General features: G+C 38.2%; 1 protein-coding gene across 3 annotated transcripts in view; it reads right to left on the bottom strand.

Annotated features, from left to right (window-relative positions):
- Positions 1-66: 66 nt before the first annotated feature.
- Positions 67-20288, bottom strand: part of LOC119500977 (frizzled-3-like) — a 38032-nt gene continuing 17810 nt past the window's right edge. For 2 of the 3 annotated variants that reach the window (XM_037791035.1, XM_037791044.1), the window contains exons 3-11: positions 13809-14005; positions 12790-13092; positions 12415-12577; positions 11743-12042; positions 11206-11469; positions 7721-7869; positions 7320-7434; positions 3286-3443; positions 67-2894 (exon numbers count right to left, since the gene is read on the bottom strand). In XM_037791035.1, the coding sequence (XP_037646963.1) occupies positions 2672-2894; positions 3286-3443; positions 7320-7434; positions 7721-7869; positions 11206-11469; positions 11743-12042; positions 12415-12577; positions 12790-13092; positions 13809-14005 (1872 nt within the window). In that variant the 3' untranslated portion in view covers positions 67-2671. The remainder of the gene's footprint in view (positions 2895-3285; positions 3444-7319; positions 7435-7720; positions 7870-11205; positions 11470-11742; positions 12043-12414; positions 12578-12789; positions 13093-13808; positions 14006-20288) is intronic. The other variant, XM_037791052.1, reaches the window with a different exon arrangement.

Here is a 20288-nt window from a genome sequence, read left to right as displayed (position 1 = left end):
GTGTCGATTCTAAAAACCACAACATGTAAATACACAAGTTTATTATTAACAGAATAACAAAAGCACTGAAGTCTATAAAAAGTTTATTAGACTGCATGTAAAAGAAGTCATTACAGTCCCAAACTGCAAATAAATTAAAAGGCAAATACAACTCAAGTTTCAGAATTCACAATATTATATATTTTTTGAACCATCATTGATAACGTGTCATATTTATAAGCGACTGCAGTCCACTCTGAAGCTGTTATCTCACAGCATGACATCAGAAATCAATGAGCAAGGAAAGCTTTTCTTTCTCGTGTCTCACTTTGACGGGCTAATATTAAAGATCACAGACTTGGGTGAGCTAACAAGAATGAGAGATTTTATTTTTTTGACAGCGTTTCACGCCGCATCTCTCGTTGTAATGTTCAATCCAGAGGTAAAAGCACAACGGTTAATGTTTGTTTTTGCAGTCATGAATTGCAAGAGTACAGACAGTTGCTGTAGGTCCAAAAAAAGATTAGCGTGGGCACATTTACAGGAGGAGAGGCAGAAGGCAGATGTGAGGCAGATTAGTCATCAGATAGGACAGAGAATATATATACAGTACAACAGATATGCAGGCAGACAAGTTGACAGTACGTGGTTGGTCATGAGGAACTTAAATCAGGTGTGGACGGACAGACTGGAGGACAGAGGCAGCGGTGAAAGGCCAGGAGTTATCTAGGTACATTTGAACTGAAGAGGTAGACTGGAAAAAGGTCAGACAGCTAGCTACAGATATCCTACTGATGTTTACTGTATGTGTTAGAAGGCAGAACCCGTGAGTCAATTGAAGTGTGTTTGATTTGGGTTACATATTACAGAAGATTGTTCAGAAATAAGCATCACCACTTTTACTGAACTGATTTTTTTATGTTGAGTTTTTGACTATTTACTTTAGAAACAGCAAGCTAAATAGTGTGTGTGTGTGTGTGTGTATGCGCAGGTACGGAGAAGGCTGAGGGTACAGGTGAGGTAGGTTAATTGGGTCTTTAGGGATTGGGAACAAAACACAAACTATAGAAAAACATTTACAATATACTGTACACTTCCTGTAACATTTACTTAAACGTAAAATTATGCCAGAGAAAATGTAGCAATTCACAATTAGCGAAAACATTTCTAGTTTTACTGCCAATTGTCTGCCCCTCTTTGGGTAAGTCTGAGTTCTACGTCTGAAAAACAAAAAACAAACACGAGCAAAGAGCATGTACAGTAGCCATTTAGGTACATATCAAGTTACAATAACATTAGAAAAAAGCACTTGCTCTCAAAAAAACAACCTTTCAGCCTCGTGTGCGTGATAGATTTCAGAATAGAAGCACTGTTTTCATTTTTAAATTGCACTCCAGTCTATACAGCCATGAGGCTTGAATGGCTTGATGGATGTGTACCTGAATTTGGGTTACAGTACTCTGGATATCAGCTAACTTTTATCAGTACGCTGATTATGTGACATAGATTGATTGGCTGACAACTGACCAAACATGTAATCGGTTGATTAAACTGTCATGTTGCTTTTTTTTTTTCCAAAGCTGCCTTTTTTATCTGCCAAGCTAATGCCTCTGTGCAGAAAATGTTTTTGGAAGCCAAAACGCAGTTTGAGCTGGGATAAACGTGAGTGTGTCTCTAAGAGTCAACCCATTATTCCAGCTCATTTCACCCTATCGTGTCCGTATTATATCACCATCTTTCTGACTCGGAAACGATCCTTTTTACATTCTGGGTTACACAGATCGTTCAGCTCACCCCATCATGCTTTTTTTTCTGTTCACCACTGGAGGGAATTGAAGTTTAAAACATATATGACCACTTGCGTCTCCATTTCTCGCTCACTCTCTCACACACACACACACACACTCACTAAATGAAGCTTTCAGCAGCAGACAGACAATTTTCACAGTATAAAAATATTCACTAATCCACAGAGAGGTCCACGATTTCACATTAAGCCCATATTTATGAGTCTCTTAAGAAACACAAAGATAAACATCGTTCATTAAGTGCCGCAGTCCAGAGCAAACAAAGATTGAGGATAATCCAGTCTCACTTAATCAACTTTTATGTGAGACTTCAAATCGGTTAAGATTGTTATAAAAGCAATACTCGGCAGTGTTCACATATTTAATAATATTCATGTAGGTCCTGCAAGATGGTGAAAGATCACGACTTGGAAATAACACCGTATGGTGTTCTTGTCCATTAAGTATGATGACTTCTCCCTCTCGCTTTTTCAGTGTTTCCTATCCAGTGCTAGCTTTAGTTCACCAGGTCACAACCAAAATGATCCCTGAATAATGTCAGCATCACTGATGTCATCAAACGTCTGAGGAGATGGATGTATTCTCGTCGGCTCAGCCTATTTGAGTCAAGCATTCAGGAGTCATCTGCCGTGTAAGTTCAAATAATTACGTAAACAAACTTTTCAGCTTTACAGTTAAACTAAACTGAATCTATGAGATATCAGTCAAGTTCACTGACTGAACTGTGTTAGCCACACTGCTAACAAATTATCAACAGGGAACTAACGCCGAAACTCACCACCAGCGCACTCACTGGTAACGTTCTCCACCTTCATAGTATCAGCAGAGGGCAAATCTTCCTTTTTAAAAGGCATCGACGGCCTCCTTACAAACATCCTCTTTTCTCAGGCGCTGGTGCCGTCGTTCTCAGGAGCTTGGCTGTCACTTCCCGTTGTTCCGTGGGTGATGAGGGTTGGTGGGGCCTCAGCTACGTCTCGCTGGCTGCCGTGCCTTGAGTGGCCATCTATCTGATGGAGGCTGCTATGAGCAGAGAGCGGATGGTCGATACGTGGCATGCTGCCATGGAAACTGCGCTCCTCTGTACCTCGGTAAACCATAGTATCGCTCCTGTGAGAGGAGAGGCAAGGGGAGAAACGTTCCAAATCACACACTTTTTCTTTTTACTTTAGTACGTACACTTGCATACAGTTGGGACATACTACTTTGTCATAACATTGTGCCTTGAACTTTGACCCTCTTGCTCATACATCCACTGCGCAAAGGATTCTGGGTCAGAATAGCCATAAAGGCATGCTGGCTTGCATACTGCAAAATACAACCGGATGTAGTAGGACATCCTGATATTTTTGGCATACTGTATGTCATATACCATATATTAGGACATACTAAATCTTTTTTCTGGCATACTAAATAGTATAGTAGTATGGGCATTGGAACACACAGTTTCATCTTATTCACAACTTTTGACAAACAGGAAGTCATGCATTTCCAGCTCTACCTGTCATCACGAGTGCGGCGCAGGCTGCCGTGGTAGCTGGTCTTGCTGTGGAGACTGCTGGCCTTACTCTTGGTGGAGGTGGGGTGGTGAGTTCTGACTGGTTCGTCAAGGTCGTCCAGTACAGCCAAGTGGGTGGAAGAGGCGTGGGTAGATGTGCCCTAAAGGAGGATGACAGGTCAGATAGATGTATTAACTATTGGCAAAGTCTGGGACAAAAATTTGCCCTTAAAGTTTCTGTTATATAAAAGTTAAAGGTATAATATGCAACAATTTCCTAAAAAACAATGTATAGACTGATAGAAAAGTAATCCTTCTCAATCATCACTTATGCCCCACCAGAAGTATGTGGTGGTGTCTGATTCTGCAGAGACCCTGCAACCCTCTGCCTGTATTTTCTCATTTCTTCTTATTTTGCTTTACTCTGGACTCTTCTAGGCGTCTGCAAACAGCCTTTAGGCCCCACGTGGGGGTGTAACCCCCATAACCTCTTTCAATTTTTTTTAAGAATTTTTTTGATATACTATACGTTGACTTCTTTTTCATGAAATTTTTCGACATACTATACTTTAAATTTTTTTAAAGAAATTTTTCAATATACTATACGTTGACTTTTTTCATGAAATTTTTTAACAATCCATACTATGACTTTTTTTACATGAAATTTTTCAACATTTACATACTATGATTTTTTTCATGAAATTTTTTCGATATACTATACGTTGACTTTTTTTCATGAAATTTTTCAACAAACTATACTTTCACTTTTTTTCATGACATTTTTCAACATGCTATAAAATGACTTTTTTACATTAAATTTTTTAACATACTATATTATGATTTTTTTCATGAAATATTTCGATATACTATACGTTGACTTTTTTTCATGAAATTTTTCAACATACTATACTTTCAATTTTTTTTAAGAAATTTTTCGATATACTATACGTTGACTTTTTTTCATGAAATTTTTCAGAATACTATACTATGACTTTTCATGAAATTTTTTAACAATCCATACTATGACTTTTTTACATGAAATGTTTCAACATTTACATACTATGACTTTTTTCATGAAATTTTTTCGATATACTATACGTTGACTTTTTTTCATGAAATTTTTTGACATACTATACTTTCAATTTTTTTCAAGAAATTTTTCGATATACTATACGTTGACTTTTTTTCATGAAATTTTTCAACATACTATACTTTCAATTTTTTTTAAGAAATTTTTCAATATACTATACTATGACTTTTTTCATGACATTTTTTAACAATCCATACTATGACCTTTTTACATGAAATTTTTTGACATACTATGACTTTCACTTTTTTTTAAGAAATTTTTCGATATACTATACGTTGACTTTTTTTCATGAAATTTTTCAACATACTGTACTTTCAATTTTTTTCAAGAAATATTTCAATATACTATACGTTGACTTTTTTTCATGAAATTTTTCAACATACTATACTTTCAATTTTTTTTAAGAAATTTTTCGATATACTATACGTTGAATTTTTTTCATGAAATTTTTCAGAATACTATATTATGACTTTTTTCATGAAATTTTTTAACAATCCATACTATGACTTTTTTACATGAAATTTTTCAACATTTACATACTGACTTTTTTCATGAAATTTTTTCGATATACTATACGTTGACTTTTTTCATGAAATTTTTCGACATACTATACTTTCAATTTTTTTTAAGAAATTTTTCGATATACTATACGTTGACTTTTTTTCATGAAATTTTTCAACATACTATACTTCCAATTTTTTTTAAGAAATTTTTCGATATATTATACGTTGACTTTTTTTCATAAAATTTTTCAACATACTATACTTTCAATTTTTTTTAAGAAATTTTTCAATATACTATACTATGACTTTTTTCATGACATTTTTTAACAATCCATACTACGACCTTTTTACATGAAATTTTTCAACATTTACATACTATGACTTTTTTCATGAAATTTTTTCGATATACTATACGTTGACTTTTTTTCATGAAATTTTTCAACAAACTATACTTTCACTTTTTTTCATGACATTTTTCAACATGCTATAAAATGACTTTTTTACATTAAATTTTTTAACATACTATATTATGATTATTTTCATGAAATATTTCGATATACTATACGTTGACTTTTTTTCATGAATTTTTTTCGACATACTATACTATGACTTTTTCATGAAATTTTTCGATAAACTATACTATGACTTTTTTTCATGAAATATTTCGACATACTGTACAATGATTTCTTTCATTAAATTTTTCAACATACTATACTATGACTTTTTTCATGAAATTGTTTAACAATCCATACTATGACTTTTTTACATGAAATTTTTCAACATTTACATACTATGACTTTTTTCATGATTTTTTTTCGATATACTATACGTTGACTTTTTTTTCATGAAATGTTTTGACATACTATGACTTTCACTTTTTTTAAGAAATTTTTCGATATACTATACGTTGACTTTTTTTCATGAAATTTTTCAACATACTGTACTTTCAATTTTTTTCAAGAAATTTTTCGATATACTATACGTTGACTTTTTTTCAATGAAATTTTTCAACATACTATACTTTCAATTTTTTTTAAGAAATTTTTCGATATACTATACGTTGAATTTTTTTCATGAAATTTTTCAGAATACTATATTATGACTTTTTTCATGAAATTTTTTAACAATCCATACTATGACTTTTTTACATGAAATTTTTCAACATTTACATACTGACTTTTTTCATGAAATTTTTTCGATATACTATACGTTGACTTTTTTTCATGAAATTTTTCAACATACTATACTTCCAATTTTTTTTAAGAAATTTTTCGATATACTATACGTTGACTTTTTTTCATAAAATTTTTCAACATACTATACTTTCAATTTTTTTTAAGAAATTTTTCAATATACTATACTATGACTTTTTTCATGACATTTTTTAACAATCCATACTATGACCTTTTTACATGAAATTTTTCAACATTTACATACTATGACTTTTTTCATGAAATTTTTTCGATATACTATACGTTGACTTTTTTTCATGAAATTTTTCAACAAACTATACTTTCACTTTTTTTCATGACATTTTTCAACATGCTATAAAATGACTTTTTTACATTAAATTTTTTAACATACTATATTATGACTTTTTCATGAAATTTTTCGATAAACTATACGTTGACTTTTTTTCATGAAATATTTCGACATACTGTACAATGATTTCTTTCATTAAATTTTTCAACATACTATACTATGACTTTTTTCATGAAATTGTTTAACAATCCATACCATGACTTTTTTACATGAAATTTTTCAACATTTACATACTATGACTTTTTTCATGATTTTTTTTCGATATACTATACGTTGACTTTTTTTCATGAAATGTTTTGACATACTATGACTTTCACTTTTTTTTAAGAAATTTTTCGATATACTATACGTTGACTTTTTTTCATGAAATTTTTCAACATACTGTACTTTCAATTTTTTTCATGAAATTTTTTCGACAAACTATACTATGACTTTTTTTCATGAAATTTTTCGACAAACTATACTATGACTTTTTCATGAAATTTTACGTCATACTATACTATGACTTTTTTTTCATGAAATTTACGAAATACTATACTATGAATTTTTATTCATGAAATTTTTCAAGATACTATGATTTTTTTTCATGAAATTTTTCAACATACTTTAGTGACTATTTTATTCCATTTTTCGACATATTTTTTTTTTCCGACAGTTTATACTGTGACTTGTTTCATCACATTTTTTTTACATACAATACTATGACTTTTTTCATGACAGTTTCAAATGTTAAATAAGAATTTCTTCTCTATCTTATATGATTATACAACTACTGTCTAATCCTGGAGCTACTACTAATACTACAACTATTGATACTACTGTTTGTCCTGTTTCTTCTACAACTAGTAATAAAATTATTACTTTTGATACTTCTATATCACTGCTGTGTTTTGCAGTCCTACCTGAGTGGATGTTCCTCTGGACTTCCTAACAATGGGGGTGTTGGGTTCACGCAGCAGTGACTGAGCAAAGTCCGGCTGCTCCTGCAGCACCTGACGAGACTCATTTACCCCACTACTGTAGAAAGGAGGGTGAGGGAGGGCAGGAGTAAGAGGTTTAAGAATGGGAGACGGGAGAAGAGGAAGGTTGAGGGGAATTAAGTAACAAGGCAAATACAGACAATAAAATGTAAGATACAAAATTATTATCTGATAGCGTAATCAGATATGCAGTGCATGTGCTCTCACAAACTTGTTTTAATTCTATGCTTGGAAAAAAGCTAGATTATAAGCATTAAGACAACATTATTCAAGGGAGAAAAAGAAAATCACTACAAACTAATTAAAATCATTCAATCACTTACTCTTTGCGTCTGCGTCCATGCAGGAAGTTGGCCCATTCAAAACAGGTCTTCTTGCTGCCCACCCAGAAAACAGAAGGGATCCCCACCACCAACATCATCAGATATTTAATTAGGAACAAAACCATAGCTGGCCTGCTGGTCTGGTCCACCTAAAGAGAACAGAAATATTAAATATTAATTCCACAATTATCCAATCAAGAAGACAGAGGGTGTTAATAATACAGCCTGAAATGTACAAGAGCTAGTGGAAGAGAAAATATGTATTATTGCATTTGAGTACTGAAATGCATGAGAAATATTTCCTCAACAAAAACCCATTAAAGAAATATGAAATGCTTCGGATGCCACTGAAACTACTTGCACATTAAGTTGACCAAAAGTATCCAGCAGTGACAAGTGTTTTTAGCCTAGTCAGTCAGTTTGAATAATGGAAGAGGGGAGGTAAGCCTAGAAAAAGCCAGCTGTTTCAGCAGCTGAACTGCAGTTGGGATGTACAGCAACTGTGGTTTTGAGCTTTGATGCAGGATACAGTATCTCCCACCAGAGGGCAAGAGTTTACAGCCGTTGCATAGACTGAGAAGCAAGAACTGTTGCATTTTGAAACATAAACCGAGAGAAAATTTAGTTAGTAGTGCTCTGTACATTTAAATGTGAGGTATACAGTAATTCACCCCTGAGTCATGATTTTGTCTCTCTAAAAGTTAAAACTCCACTGAGGAACCATCAAACACACAGCAACTGCTATCTTAACAAACTGCTGAGGTTAACAGGGTGATCTGTATGCAGCACCAAAGCAAGCATTAAATATCAAAGCCGGTTGTGAATAAACCATTACACTGTGAATTCACAACCAGAATATTTTGCTCTTATGTCTAAAAATAAAAGTATCACATACAGTGCTCTTACACTGCCAGGGTGCTGTGGGATGTACTGTATGGAAAATACACAAATATGGGCATTTCATTTTTTTATGTTTTTATATTATCTTTGTTTTCAGTGGAGTTTTGACTGACATGGCAATAAGCTGATAATGACTATCCAACTATTGTAGTTTGTACGTTCAACTACAAGTGGCCTGTTAAGATTGATAATCTACAAAGTGTAGTGGTTCCAGACATGGTGCAAGTACTTAAAAAAATGTATGTGTATAACAAACTTTCCCTTTAAAACTAAAATTATAGCCTGGTGAGGATGTTATTCAGAAAGCATTTTAACACTCACACGTAACACATGGAAAGCTTAGGCTTTTCTTGCTTTTGAAAGAACCAGAGGCCAGAATAATTGGTATGTATTAATTAGCTTTAGTCTGTCTCGCCTAGGCTGAGATTAAATGTCTCAGATTTAGGTCCTGAGATAAAGCATGAAGCCCTGGGCCTTCAGTAAATTACCACCCATGCACATACACAGAAATGAAGTCACTTGAACTTGAACAATGGCCACAGAATCTTCAATTATCCAAAAGCATGCAATTGTACCCACTTACACATACAAACATTTGCACACAAAACCCCCTAGGGTTAAGATCAAATGACATAGCAATATTGAAATTCCGGAGCTACAATAGGACGTAAAGGGGGTCTCTCTTCATGAGCTCTCGCACACATGCATGCGCACACACACACTAACAAGTAACATAAGCACTTGCACCTGCCTCCGCTCTCATAAAGTCTGTCAGTCACAAATTAGCTGACACTTTTCTATTATAAAACCACTGTAACAGCACTCAGCAGAATGATGGAAACATAAACAGATGCTTGAAGCTAACGTTTTGATATCTTATGATTAAAGTGAAAAACTGATGAAAGGCTTTTGTTGCCTTGTGTGTATGCACTGGAGTGTTTGTGTCTGCATTGTGCACATTTATTTGGTTATTAATTTAGCACCAGACTGGATAAAACACCACGCACCCACCACTCTCCACAACCGCTACAAAGACATTAAAGAGTACAGGCAACAGAGCATGACTGAGCAGGCCCTGAGAGAGACACACAGACACAGAAAGCGAGAGAGAGAGTAGAGGGAGAGACTGACAGAGAAAGAAGTAAGTGTGTGAGAACCAGCAGAAAGAGTGAAAGACAAAGAGACAGAGAAACAGAGATGATAGCTTTGTGTGGAGTTGATCTTGAGAGCTGTATTAGCTGAGCTAATGATGCATACTACAATCTGCTCCTTCCCCTCCACGAATACCTACTCAGTCAGCCGCACACATGTGCAACTGCCAGCTCAGACACAGACACACATAATATTACCATTATTTCTATTACAAATACAGTAATAAGAATATTTTCAAGTTGATTACTGGGATCAGAGATTTAGTAATAATGAAGTCAGACGGGGCAAGAACAGGAGCAAGTCAGAGGATAAAACAGGTGGTAAACAAATCCACAGGTTAGTCAGACTTATTTGAAAGAGGAAACTAAGGCAAACAGTAAATCTATTACCCCAACTGTCCGCAGTGAGAATCCATCACAGTTATCTGGATTTGACCTACAGTATTTACAGCTTATTTACAGTTTTACCATCAAATAAAGTGGTTTAGATAATCTGGCTAAACTGTGTTTGTCTACAGCCTGTCTGATTGTCTGACTGCTCATGTTTTTTTTTCCTATTCACTTTGTTGTAGCAATGATATATTGTTTCCAGATCTCAGCGGTTACTTTAGTGAGTACATTGTTGTCATAACTGATAGAAATGATCAAAAACTACAAAAATATGGCTTAAGTTTAAAAAAAAAAAGCTGAATTATCCTTTAAACGCGCATGTGTTGCATCGTGTCTAAAAGAGTTAAAGAACTGTCCATTCTTGAGTATGTTTGACACTCTATGAAGCACATTCACCAGAGAAGCATCTCATGCCAGCATCGATACTGATATGTTTACTACTCTCACACACACACACACCTTTCCTCTTTAATAAACATACAAGATATCGAGTGATTTAATGAGGAGAGAAAAACACTGTATCCTCCACAGGGCGTAACTGAGTACTTCACCCCAGCTAACTTTGGCAGTGTGACAACACACCCTGTGTGTGTGAGAGTGAGAAACAGAGAGAGATCAGGGGGAGTTTGCATGCTGCAGCATGAAGTGTGACAGGAATACAGCTGGATATCCTGTCAAGAGTGTGTCTGTGTATTTGTTTTGAATGTCCTGCTGAGATGACAGGCAGTTCCTGAGAAGCAATCTGTTTTCAGATACAAGGTAACAGAATAGTTTTGATTAGCTACTCAACAGGCATATTCATCTTGTGATATCTGGGGAATTTAGAGTTACAGTGCAACTGATCACAACTTTTAAAGTTATACTGTATGTTTGCAATGTTTTTTTTTCACTGTTTCTGATCCTTAAGTTTGACCTTGGACCAGCACCCGGCAATCTTTCCTCCACAAAAACATCTTCACAAATAAAATACATCACTATTAACCAGTGATACATATTTTACCTTGTGAGCAACATAGCAACATCACAGAAACATGTTGTACTTTCCTCTCTCTCTACCTTGTATGGACAGGGGATGTGATAGAGCTTGCAGTTCTCCTCCATCCATGTTGTCTCCCAAATGCTCCGGTAGGTGTGTTCGTACAGGTAGCACCCAATCACAGTCAACAAGGGGACCAGGTAGAGCACAGAGAACACTCCCATTCGGATCATGAACTTGACTAGTTTGGTCTGGTTCTCCTTCTCCAGAGGGATCTCCATGCGTACCCGATTCAGAGCCACAATCCCCACTAACAGGAGAGAGACACCCACCTGAAGACAGAAAGATGAATGAGAAGTTAGACTCAGTGACAGATACACAAAATTAAAATGTGATTATTTTTTTAAAGAGCTTGATGACTGACAGACCAAAAGACCATCCAACAATCCATTTACTCATCTATCCACCTTTACATAATTCCAGCCAACAATACACTCTTGTTTCATTTCATCCACCCACTCATTAATCTGTTCACCCATCCATCCATCCTACTCATCAACTCTTTCATCCACCCACCCACTCATTTATCTTCTGACTGTACTCACCGCCACGTTGAGGCAAAGCGGTGCCAGAACAAACCACCTCAGGGCATCTATGTCATACAGCCCTATGAAACACACTCCACTGATCCCATCTCCTTCAATTTTGTTAAGGGCCAACAGGGTGACAGTCAGGGCCCCTGGGAGCCCCCAGGCAACAGCATGGAAGAGGAGGGCTTTCTTCTCAATGGCCTCACTGCCCCATTTAGGCACAGCGGCCAGGAACCAAGTGATTGTCAGTATGACCCACCACACGCTGCCGGCCATGGTGAAGAAATATAGGACCATGAAGAACAGGGTGCAGACCTGAGAGAGAGAGTGGGAGCAATAACTTTTGATCAATAATGTGGGAGAAGTCAGCATCTCATTAACTACAGAATTAATGATCAATTAAACTCTGAAGATAATCATCTAATAAGCATCTTACTGGAGTTATTAAAACCTACATTTTGAACTGTCACATGTTAAGAATGTTTCAAATTGTTATTTAAACATCTGTTCCAATTAATTATGATCAATCATCTGAGAATAACTGGCCAACTGTTTTATTCACAGTATCTAAAAAAATGGATAATCAGTACATCACACACCAAACAGGCCTTTCCCTAAAAGACAAAAACATTACCATGAGATGTGTTATTGTGGTGATACTGGATGGAAATGAGCTAAAACTCTCACCTTGTTGTGTGAGCCCTGTGTTATGGTTGAAGCTCTGAACTGGGAAGGGCGGACTGCGTTGCAGGCTACCCTGTCTTCCAACAGGAACCCCAGAAAGAAAACCAGTGACACCATGACATAACACACGGCGTAGAAGATTATTGGCCGCTCAGGGTATCGAAACCTAATGAAAAAAAAAGAGCATAAAACTGTGAACACATTTTCTTTCCACTTACTTTTAAAACCTATTTTACAATGATTCTTGTGCTTCCAGTTTAATTTGTGCAAACATTTTACAAGGCATATTTCTTTTTTCTTATGGATCCTTCTTGAGTTTCGGAAGTGATCATACTCAATAAGTTGATATAAGATATCATATACATCATTCATACAAACCTGGTAACATCAATGAGAAACGTCAGGAAGGTGAAGAGCGTTGCGGATAGACAGACGATGGAAACGACTCCTATGAAGTAGCGGATGAATTTCAGCTCCTGCTGGTTGAAGAACATTGAAGGGCACGGGGCAGAACAGTCCTTCTTGCCCATGAATGTGTAACCCAGGTCTGGGTCGACCTTGAGCTCTCTGGGGCACCAGAAACCGTAGTCTCTCTGGACAGTCATGGATGACTGGTCAGTGGGGTCAGAGCCTGTTAGCAGGTCCTCTGGACGAGGATAGGGCTCATCACAATCTGGGAACCTGGAAAAGAATAATTCTGTGATCATGCAGCTTAATCGGCTAACAATTTTGCTGAGACCCATGCTGATATAAATGGGGTGGACAGTATAACTAAATACAATTCAACAGCACCAGAAACTACATCCTCCAAAATGACCTTGAAGCTGAGTCAACACCTTTCAACAAAAACTGAATATCATAACCTTCATGAAGGTAGGATTTATTGCAGGACTGTTTTATTAGACTGCATTAGTTTCAGACAGGCATACCTAATAAACTGGCAACCAAGTGTAGAAACACATAAGTAAAAAAGTGAATAGAAAAGACAAATAAAACATGGCCAGATACCAGGAAGATTGAAATATTTGAAAAAGTGAGACAGTGAAGAAGGGAGAGGAAGAAAGTGGGTTGCTGCTATGGAGATACAGGAGGTGATAAAGAAGAGAAGAGTGGCAGGATGCTGAAGTTTAGAGTTAGGTTGTTGACTTGATGTGTGTTTGCAGTTGGCATGAGCTCAAAGAGAAGCAGCAGGCACAGGAAAAGTGCAGATTTGAGGCGTATGCAAAACACATATTGCCGGCTCAGTCCTGCATAAATATATAGTATATATTCAAAATAAAACTAACAGCATAATATCACCAGCTGTATTATCTCAGATGCATCAACACCCTGTTTGTGATGACAGTGTTTATATCTTCAAATACTGAGTTGATTTAAAATGTAATACATATACACACCTGCTACACTCCATGTCATCTGGCCAGGCTACTCCAAATACCTCCATGAGTTTGTGGCACTCATCCTTGGCCCGCTGGCAGAGGGATCGACATGGCATGGACACCTGGCCGTACACAGCGCAGATCGGAGCGTACAGGGCACACAGGAACATCCTCAGGTCAGCACTGCACACTAGGTTCACCATGGGATGAAAAGGCTGCAGAAGAGAGACATTTATTCGGTTTTTAATCATGTTTGAACCTGCCACAAAGCTCTAAGGCTAGTGCAAAATAATGTATCATAGTCATATAGTCATACAATGGTCTCAAAGCTCTCTTGCAAACACCCACATGTTTCCAATGTTATATCCCAATATCAGCGGAAACCAGCTTGACGAGGTTGTTATTAAATCTGTCACGCGTGTGGGAAAGAAGGTTAAAGTTAACCGCTATCAGTGGCAAATATGAGAAGGCTCATATGTGACCTGAAATAGCCATCAAAGAGGGTGGAGGGAATGCCAGAAGGAGGACAAATGTGTTCTAACTCCTCGGCTGCAACTTAAACTACTCAGTATACCATCAATATTTAGAAGCTCATGAAATATGTATAGCAGCAATCATATTACCAAACATCCCTTTGAAGTAAAGGACAGCAAAGACAGACCTCTGAAGGTGGAGCCACAGCCATGTGTCAATACACTGAACAAACAGACAGCAGGGCTATCCATACACTAAAGATTATAGATTCTGGTCCCAGTAGTGGCTTGTGACCTTCAGGCTGCTGAATCAAGTCTCCAGAATGATTGAGAAAATGTGAGTGATGGAATAGACAAAAAGATCCCTTAGCGGAACGCCTTGGTAGCCGAGTGGCTACAGCGCATGCCACTTAACCGTAACGTTGCCAACAAGAACATTAAACTCAAAATCATCCATAAAAGAGCCATTAAAAGGCCCATCTGGAGTTAGTTTATTTACAGTCTCATTTAAAACAAAGCCCACGGCTCTCTGCTAATAAATCATACACTGTTGCTGACCCTAATGAGGTCAACGCCATAAACTTCACCTGCTCTGTATATACCAAGAGAGCCAACAGTGATGCTGCCACTTCATCTGAAACCTTTGTTGCATGTCATACCCCTGTCTCACCCTCCGTTTCCTGTCTGCCTTTTCACTGTCAAACTATCCAATAAATGCAAAAATTACAAATGAATAATCTTTTAAAAAAAGCACTCTTAGCGTTACCTTTAACAACTACTGCTGACATACCCCTGAACGAATACTCTAAGGGGATTCAGTGTGAGCTCATTCATTTTTTTATTCTATATGCTATACAAAAACACAGAGGCAATGGATCAATTGTCGGCGGTCACTCATGCAGTGCGGGCACTACTGTAACACTTCTTTTCCATTGATGAGGTTTAGCTGGTGGCTACTTCTGCTCATGCTGACGGGTGAATTATTCATCAATTTGTTCCAAAAACAAATCTGCTGTTCTGCAGAAATTAAATTAGGACTTTAATACTGAAAATGCAGTTTGAGATTTTAAAATATGCACTGAGATTTGTGAATGTGGATACAGATTTAAAACTGTATGAGTATCTCTCAGTTCTCCCTCTTTCTCTCAAGTCACCGCCTTGTTTGTGAGCTTCATTTAATGAGGATTAAGTACCGAGAGACAGACACTTACAGTAATTGGTTGGTGGGAAACTGCTTTGAACTTATTTAAAAGGACTTAAATTTAATAAAGTCTTACTGAATTGCCCAGACTCGCATCTTAAGCAAACACTTGTGTGTAAATTTCTTCTTCTGTGCGATATGCACACCCAATATATTCAACATATCTTACTAATGTGCTCATACATCAGCAACTGCCAGAAACATTATGTGCGCTATGTGCACTATGTGTGCAAAATGACCTGAATCTATTCAGCTATTTAAAATTTCATATCATCTGGCTGCACTAAAGCAGATTTTTCAATGCAGCTTTTACAAGAGAAATCAGAGCAGAACCATGACAGCAATGAATGGAGACTAGAACAATGAGCAATGTGTGTTTCTGTGCGTGTGTATATAAAATATGTGTACAAAGGACACAAAACAGTGCACTTGCATTGATTGCTTGACACAAAAGCTACAGTAGATGTTTACAGACTGTATGGGTGCATTTGTGCAAATACCCATGCACCATTGAATATGTGTGTGTGTGTGTATGTGTGTGCGTGTGTGTGTGCGTGTGTGTGTGTGAGTGTGTGTGTGTGTGTTTTACGCAGGTTTCTGTGTGGAGCCGGGCCTTGTGAGTGTGTTTTGATCGTTCTCAATTGCTGTGTTGTAGATCTGCACTTTAGAGAGATGTTCCACCAGTAAATGGGTGCGGCGGTGCATGAGCTGTGTGACATAGTTTTGAGTTTTGCACAGAAACACATGTATGCATGCACACACACATTCACACACAGCACTCTGTTCCATTCAATAATTCACGAATTTTACAACCCATTCGGTTTTCTTCCTAGTGTGTGAACACGCAAGCTTCACTTTGTAGGGATGGGAAGCATATGAGCTTCGATTATGGACTAAACCTCATTCGGCGTGCCCTGCACAATTTTCTGAAAGCATAATTATGTTTGGTTGTTAAATATGAATCCAACTTACCACCAGGTGAGACAGACCTGGTAAACCCAGACATGTAGGGTGAACTGGGAACGTCTGAGATTTGTCCTGAGATTCGTCCTGAGATGCCGAAGGCTCTGGATATTGTTTCGCTGTCTTGGCTGACACGCCTCTTCAGTGTCGCGTGGAGTGACAGACCGGGGTGGTGGTTCCCATTTTTAAAAAGAGGGACCGGAGGGTGTGCTCCAATTATCGGGGTATCACACTGCTCAGCCTCCCCGGGAACGTTTATTTCAGGGTGTTGGAAATGAAGCTCCGACCGAATGCCAAACCCCAGATCCAGGACAAGTAATGCAGATTCCGTCCTGGCCGTGGAACAGTGGACCAGCTCTTTACCCTCGCGGGGCTGTTGGAGGGGTCATGGGAGTTTGCCTATCCAGTCTACATGTGTTTTGTTGACTTGGAGAAGGCTTACGACTGTGTCCCCCAGGGAGTCCTGTGGGGGGTACTGCGGGAATATGGGGCTCTTTGAAGATGTGGTTCTGATGGCTTCATCAGACCGTGACCTTCAGCACGCAATGGAGCGGTTTGCAGCCAAGTGTGAAGTGGTCAGGAAGAGAGTCAGTACCTCCAAGTCTGAGGACATGGTTCTCTGCCGGGAAACGATCGATTGTTCTCTCCGGGTTGGGAGTGAGTCACTGCCCCAAGCGAGGGAGTTCAAGTATCTTGAAGTTTTGTTCACGAGTGAGGATAAAAAAAAGGGAGAGTGATATGAACAGGCGGTTTGCTGTGTCAGCAGTGATGCAGGAGTTGTACCGGACCACTGTGGTAAAGAGGGAGCTGAGCCGAAAGGCAAAGCTCTCGATATACCAGTCCATCCACATTCCCTCACCTATGGTTGTGAGCTTTGGGTAGTGACCGAATGAATGAGATTGCGACCGACATTAGTTTCCTTCATAGGGTGACTGGACTCAGACTTAGAGATAGGGTAAGGAGCTCATACATCTGGATAGAGCTCGGAGTAGAGCTGCTGCTCCTTCGCATCTACAGTAAAGGGGCCTGTTGAGGTGGTTTGGATGCATCCCGGTAGAGGTTTTCCAGGCACGCCCAAATGGTAAGAGGCCCCGGAGTAGACCCAGAACATGCCAGAGAGATTAAGCATTTTGTCTGGCCTTGGAACGCCTCGGGGTTCCCCAGGAAGAGCTGGAAAACATTGCTGGGGAGAGGGACGTCTGGAATACTTTGCTTAGCCAGCTGCCCCCGCGACCCATCCCCGGATAAGTGGACGAAAATGGATGGATGGATGTTAAATATTGTGTGAGTTAGCATGCTCATTAGTATCGCAGTTGTGAGCCATATCCTGGTTTTGAAACAAAAAAAGTACCTATTACCTATATTAAAGTGCCCATTGAGTGTATGTCAATACCAAAAAATTCAGTCTGCAGTGGCTACAGCTGCATTACAGGTACTGATGTCAGTTATATGTGACATTGTTTAAGTTACATCTATGTGTGCAACACTCCTAGACTTGATAGTATAGTGTGAGCATGAGTACAATTAAGAAACAACACTATCATTGAAATCTGTTATAGTGTGTCCAATGCGAAGAGTTTTTTAACATAAATTAGGATCTGAAAGTTTTCAATTGTTCTCAACAAAAACTGATGTGTCCTTGTCTGTCTACCTCTCTCACTCATCCCTCTGGAACGAGCCTGAGGCCACACTTAACAGAGTGGTAGCTGCGTTCTGCATGAGTGTGTCTCACTGCCCAGCAGAATGAAGCCTTTCTTCATGTCTCCTCATACCGACTCTCCAGCGAATATGTGTGTGACTCCCATTTTGTGTGTCCCCATTCTGCCCATCTCTCCCGTGCATGTGGGGTTATGCATGTGTGCACGTGTATGTGTGTGTCATTGTTCTTGTATTCTGGGAAAGTATGTCCCAGTTATTGTGTTTCCTGGTGTGTGTGTGTGAGTGTGCAAGGCTTGTGTGCCTGCACAAGTCAGTGCATGTGTGCAGATATCTGTGTGCAATTATTCTGACGGTCAGGGCAATTGCCCCCCATCTCCCAACACAAAGAGAATATTGATATTAAGTGGCCTAACTGTGCCACCCAACGAGAGGAGGGGGGTGGCAATCAGCTTTCTATGGAGGACGACTAGAGTGAATTGTCTGGCATTTTGTAGTCGGTTGTGATGGAAGAGGAGGGAAAGGAAAGCTGAAAAGCCCTGAGGTTGCAGACTGGCTACTAAAGGATTGAAACTAAGATGTAGAAGAAGGAAATTAAGATGGGGAGAATAGGGTACAAGAGAAAGAGGAAATGTGGTGCATCAGTTTACAGCACAATTTTATCTCAACAAACCAACCAGATCCACGTTGCTCCTACACGGTGAAGCTACAGTATACCGGTACATAGGCTCAAGTCGTACCCTTAAACATAAAACATATTTAATAATTACTGTTATTTGCAGCTATTCTTTACAATATTTAGAAAAAAAATGGACATTTTAATTTGCTCAACAATAATGGGAACCCAGAGATTGACAGGAAAACCCTGTTATCCCTCCAGCTACAGTCAACAACAACAACACATTTCCATGTGACACCTCCTAATAGTCATCCAGAAAAATATCAGATTGCTCAAACCACAGACATATGCTACTAATAGGCTATATACACAACAAAAATACTGGTAGAGTAACAAACAATGCAGGATGAAAATCAAATTCAAAATCGAATAAAAGGTGCATTTGTGTATATGAGTGTGTGATTTGGGCAGGCAATTGTGAACACTCGGAATGAGAAGCAGGGTGGGTTTTTTGACATGGAGGAAAATGAGAAAAAAGCCCCGGACTGGTCCACCTCTTGTTCAATAGACGGATTAAGTTTCTTTCTCTTTACTCTCTCTCTCCAAAGAAACCCAGGGGGAGGGAGAGAGAAAGAAATAGAAGGAGAAAAAAACTTCAAGTAAAAAAAACAACAAAGAAAAACGTAAAGAAAGACAGACAGAAGGAAAGAGTCATATGATTAACAGTCACGTAATGCAAGCAATTACGCTTTTGGAAAAAAGCAAAAAGAAAGCAGTACATACAACATTAAAAAGAAGATATGACAGAGCGCTGGTGCACATTACATAAACTCCAGTCATCAGCTGGCCTGTTAGCCTGACAAATGCTAGAGCTGTTACTGACCGTCAACAGCCGATCCCTTTTCTATGGGTACTCTTTCCTACGGACAATCCCCCCCCCCCCTAGGAAAAAGATTAAATTAAAGTTGATCTCCACAATCCCATGATATGTAATATTCACTTACACAATAATAACACATTTGGGAATTAGGCTTTATATTGATGATAAGTGGTAAGATAAGATGGAAACTGTTTAGTTCCAATTCCAAGTGTCTTTATTACACGCTTTGTAACTGAAGACTTTAATAAACAGTCAACAGTTCTTCCCACACTGTTATCAAAATTGGCCACAAAATACATTGATGGCAGTGCAAACACCATAACAGTTTAATAGCTCCAACTAATTAAATTTTGTATTGCTCCAGTCCTCTCTCTTTCTTGCTCCTTGCCTCCCCCCTCTCTTTTTGAGGTAAGAAGAGGGTGGGGTTGCATTGATCAAAACAGGAAAACTTATATGGGTTTTTGGGCATGTGTAATATTTTTCCATAGTCTGATTAGCTCGTGGGAGGTTTAGCCAGTGTGTGTGTGTGGTTTTGTGCTTAGAACGGTTGTAGAAAATCCAGTTAGCCAACTCTGCAGAGACTCCTACACATTTCTAAGGATATGAGGAGGAGGGAAGGAGGGAGGGAGGGAGGGATGGAGGTAAATAGGAGAAAAACTGGAGTGGCATGGAGAAAAGAGTGGTGGTTTCCCGGTGGATTAGGGAG

This window comes from Sebastes umbrosus, chromosome 2 (genome assembly GCF_015220745.1).
Source record: "Sebastes umbrosus isolate fSebUmb1 chromosome 2, fSebUmb1.pri, whole genome shotgun sequence".
NCBI classification, from domain to species: domain Eukaryota; kingdom Metazoa; phylum Chordata; class Actinopteri; order Perciformes; family Sebastidae; genus Sebastes; species Sebastes umbrosus.
This window is presented reverse-complemented; position numbering and strand designations above follow the sequence as displayed.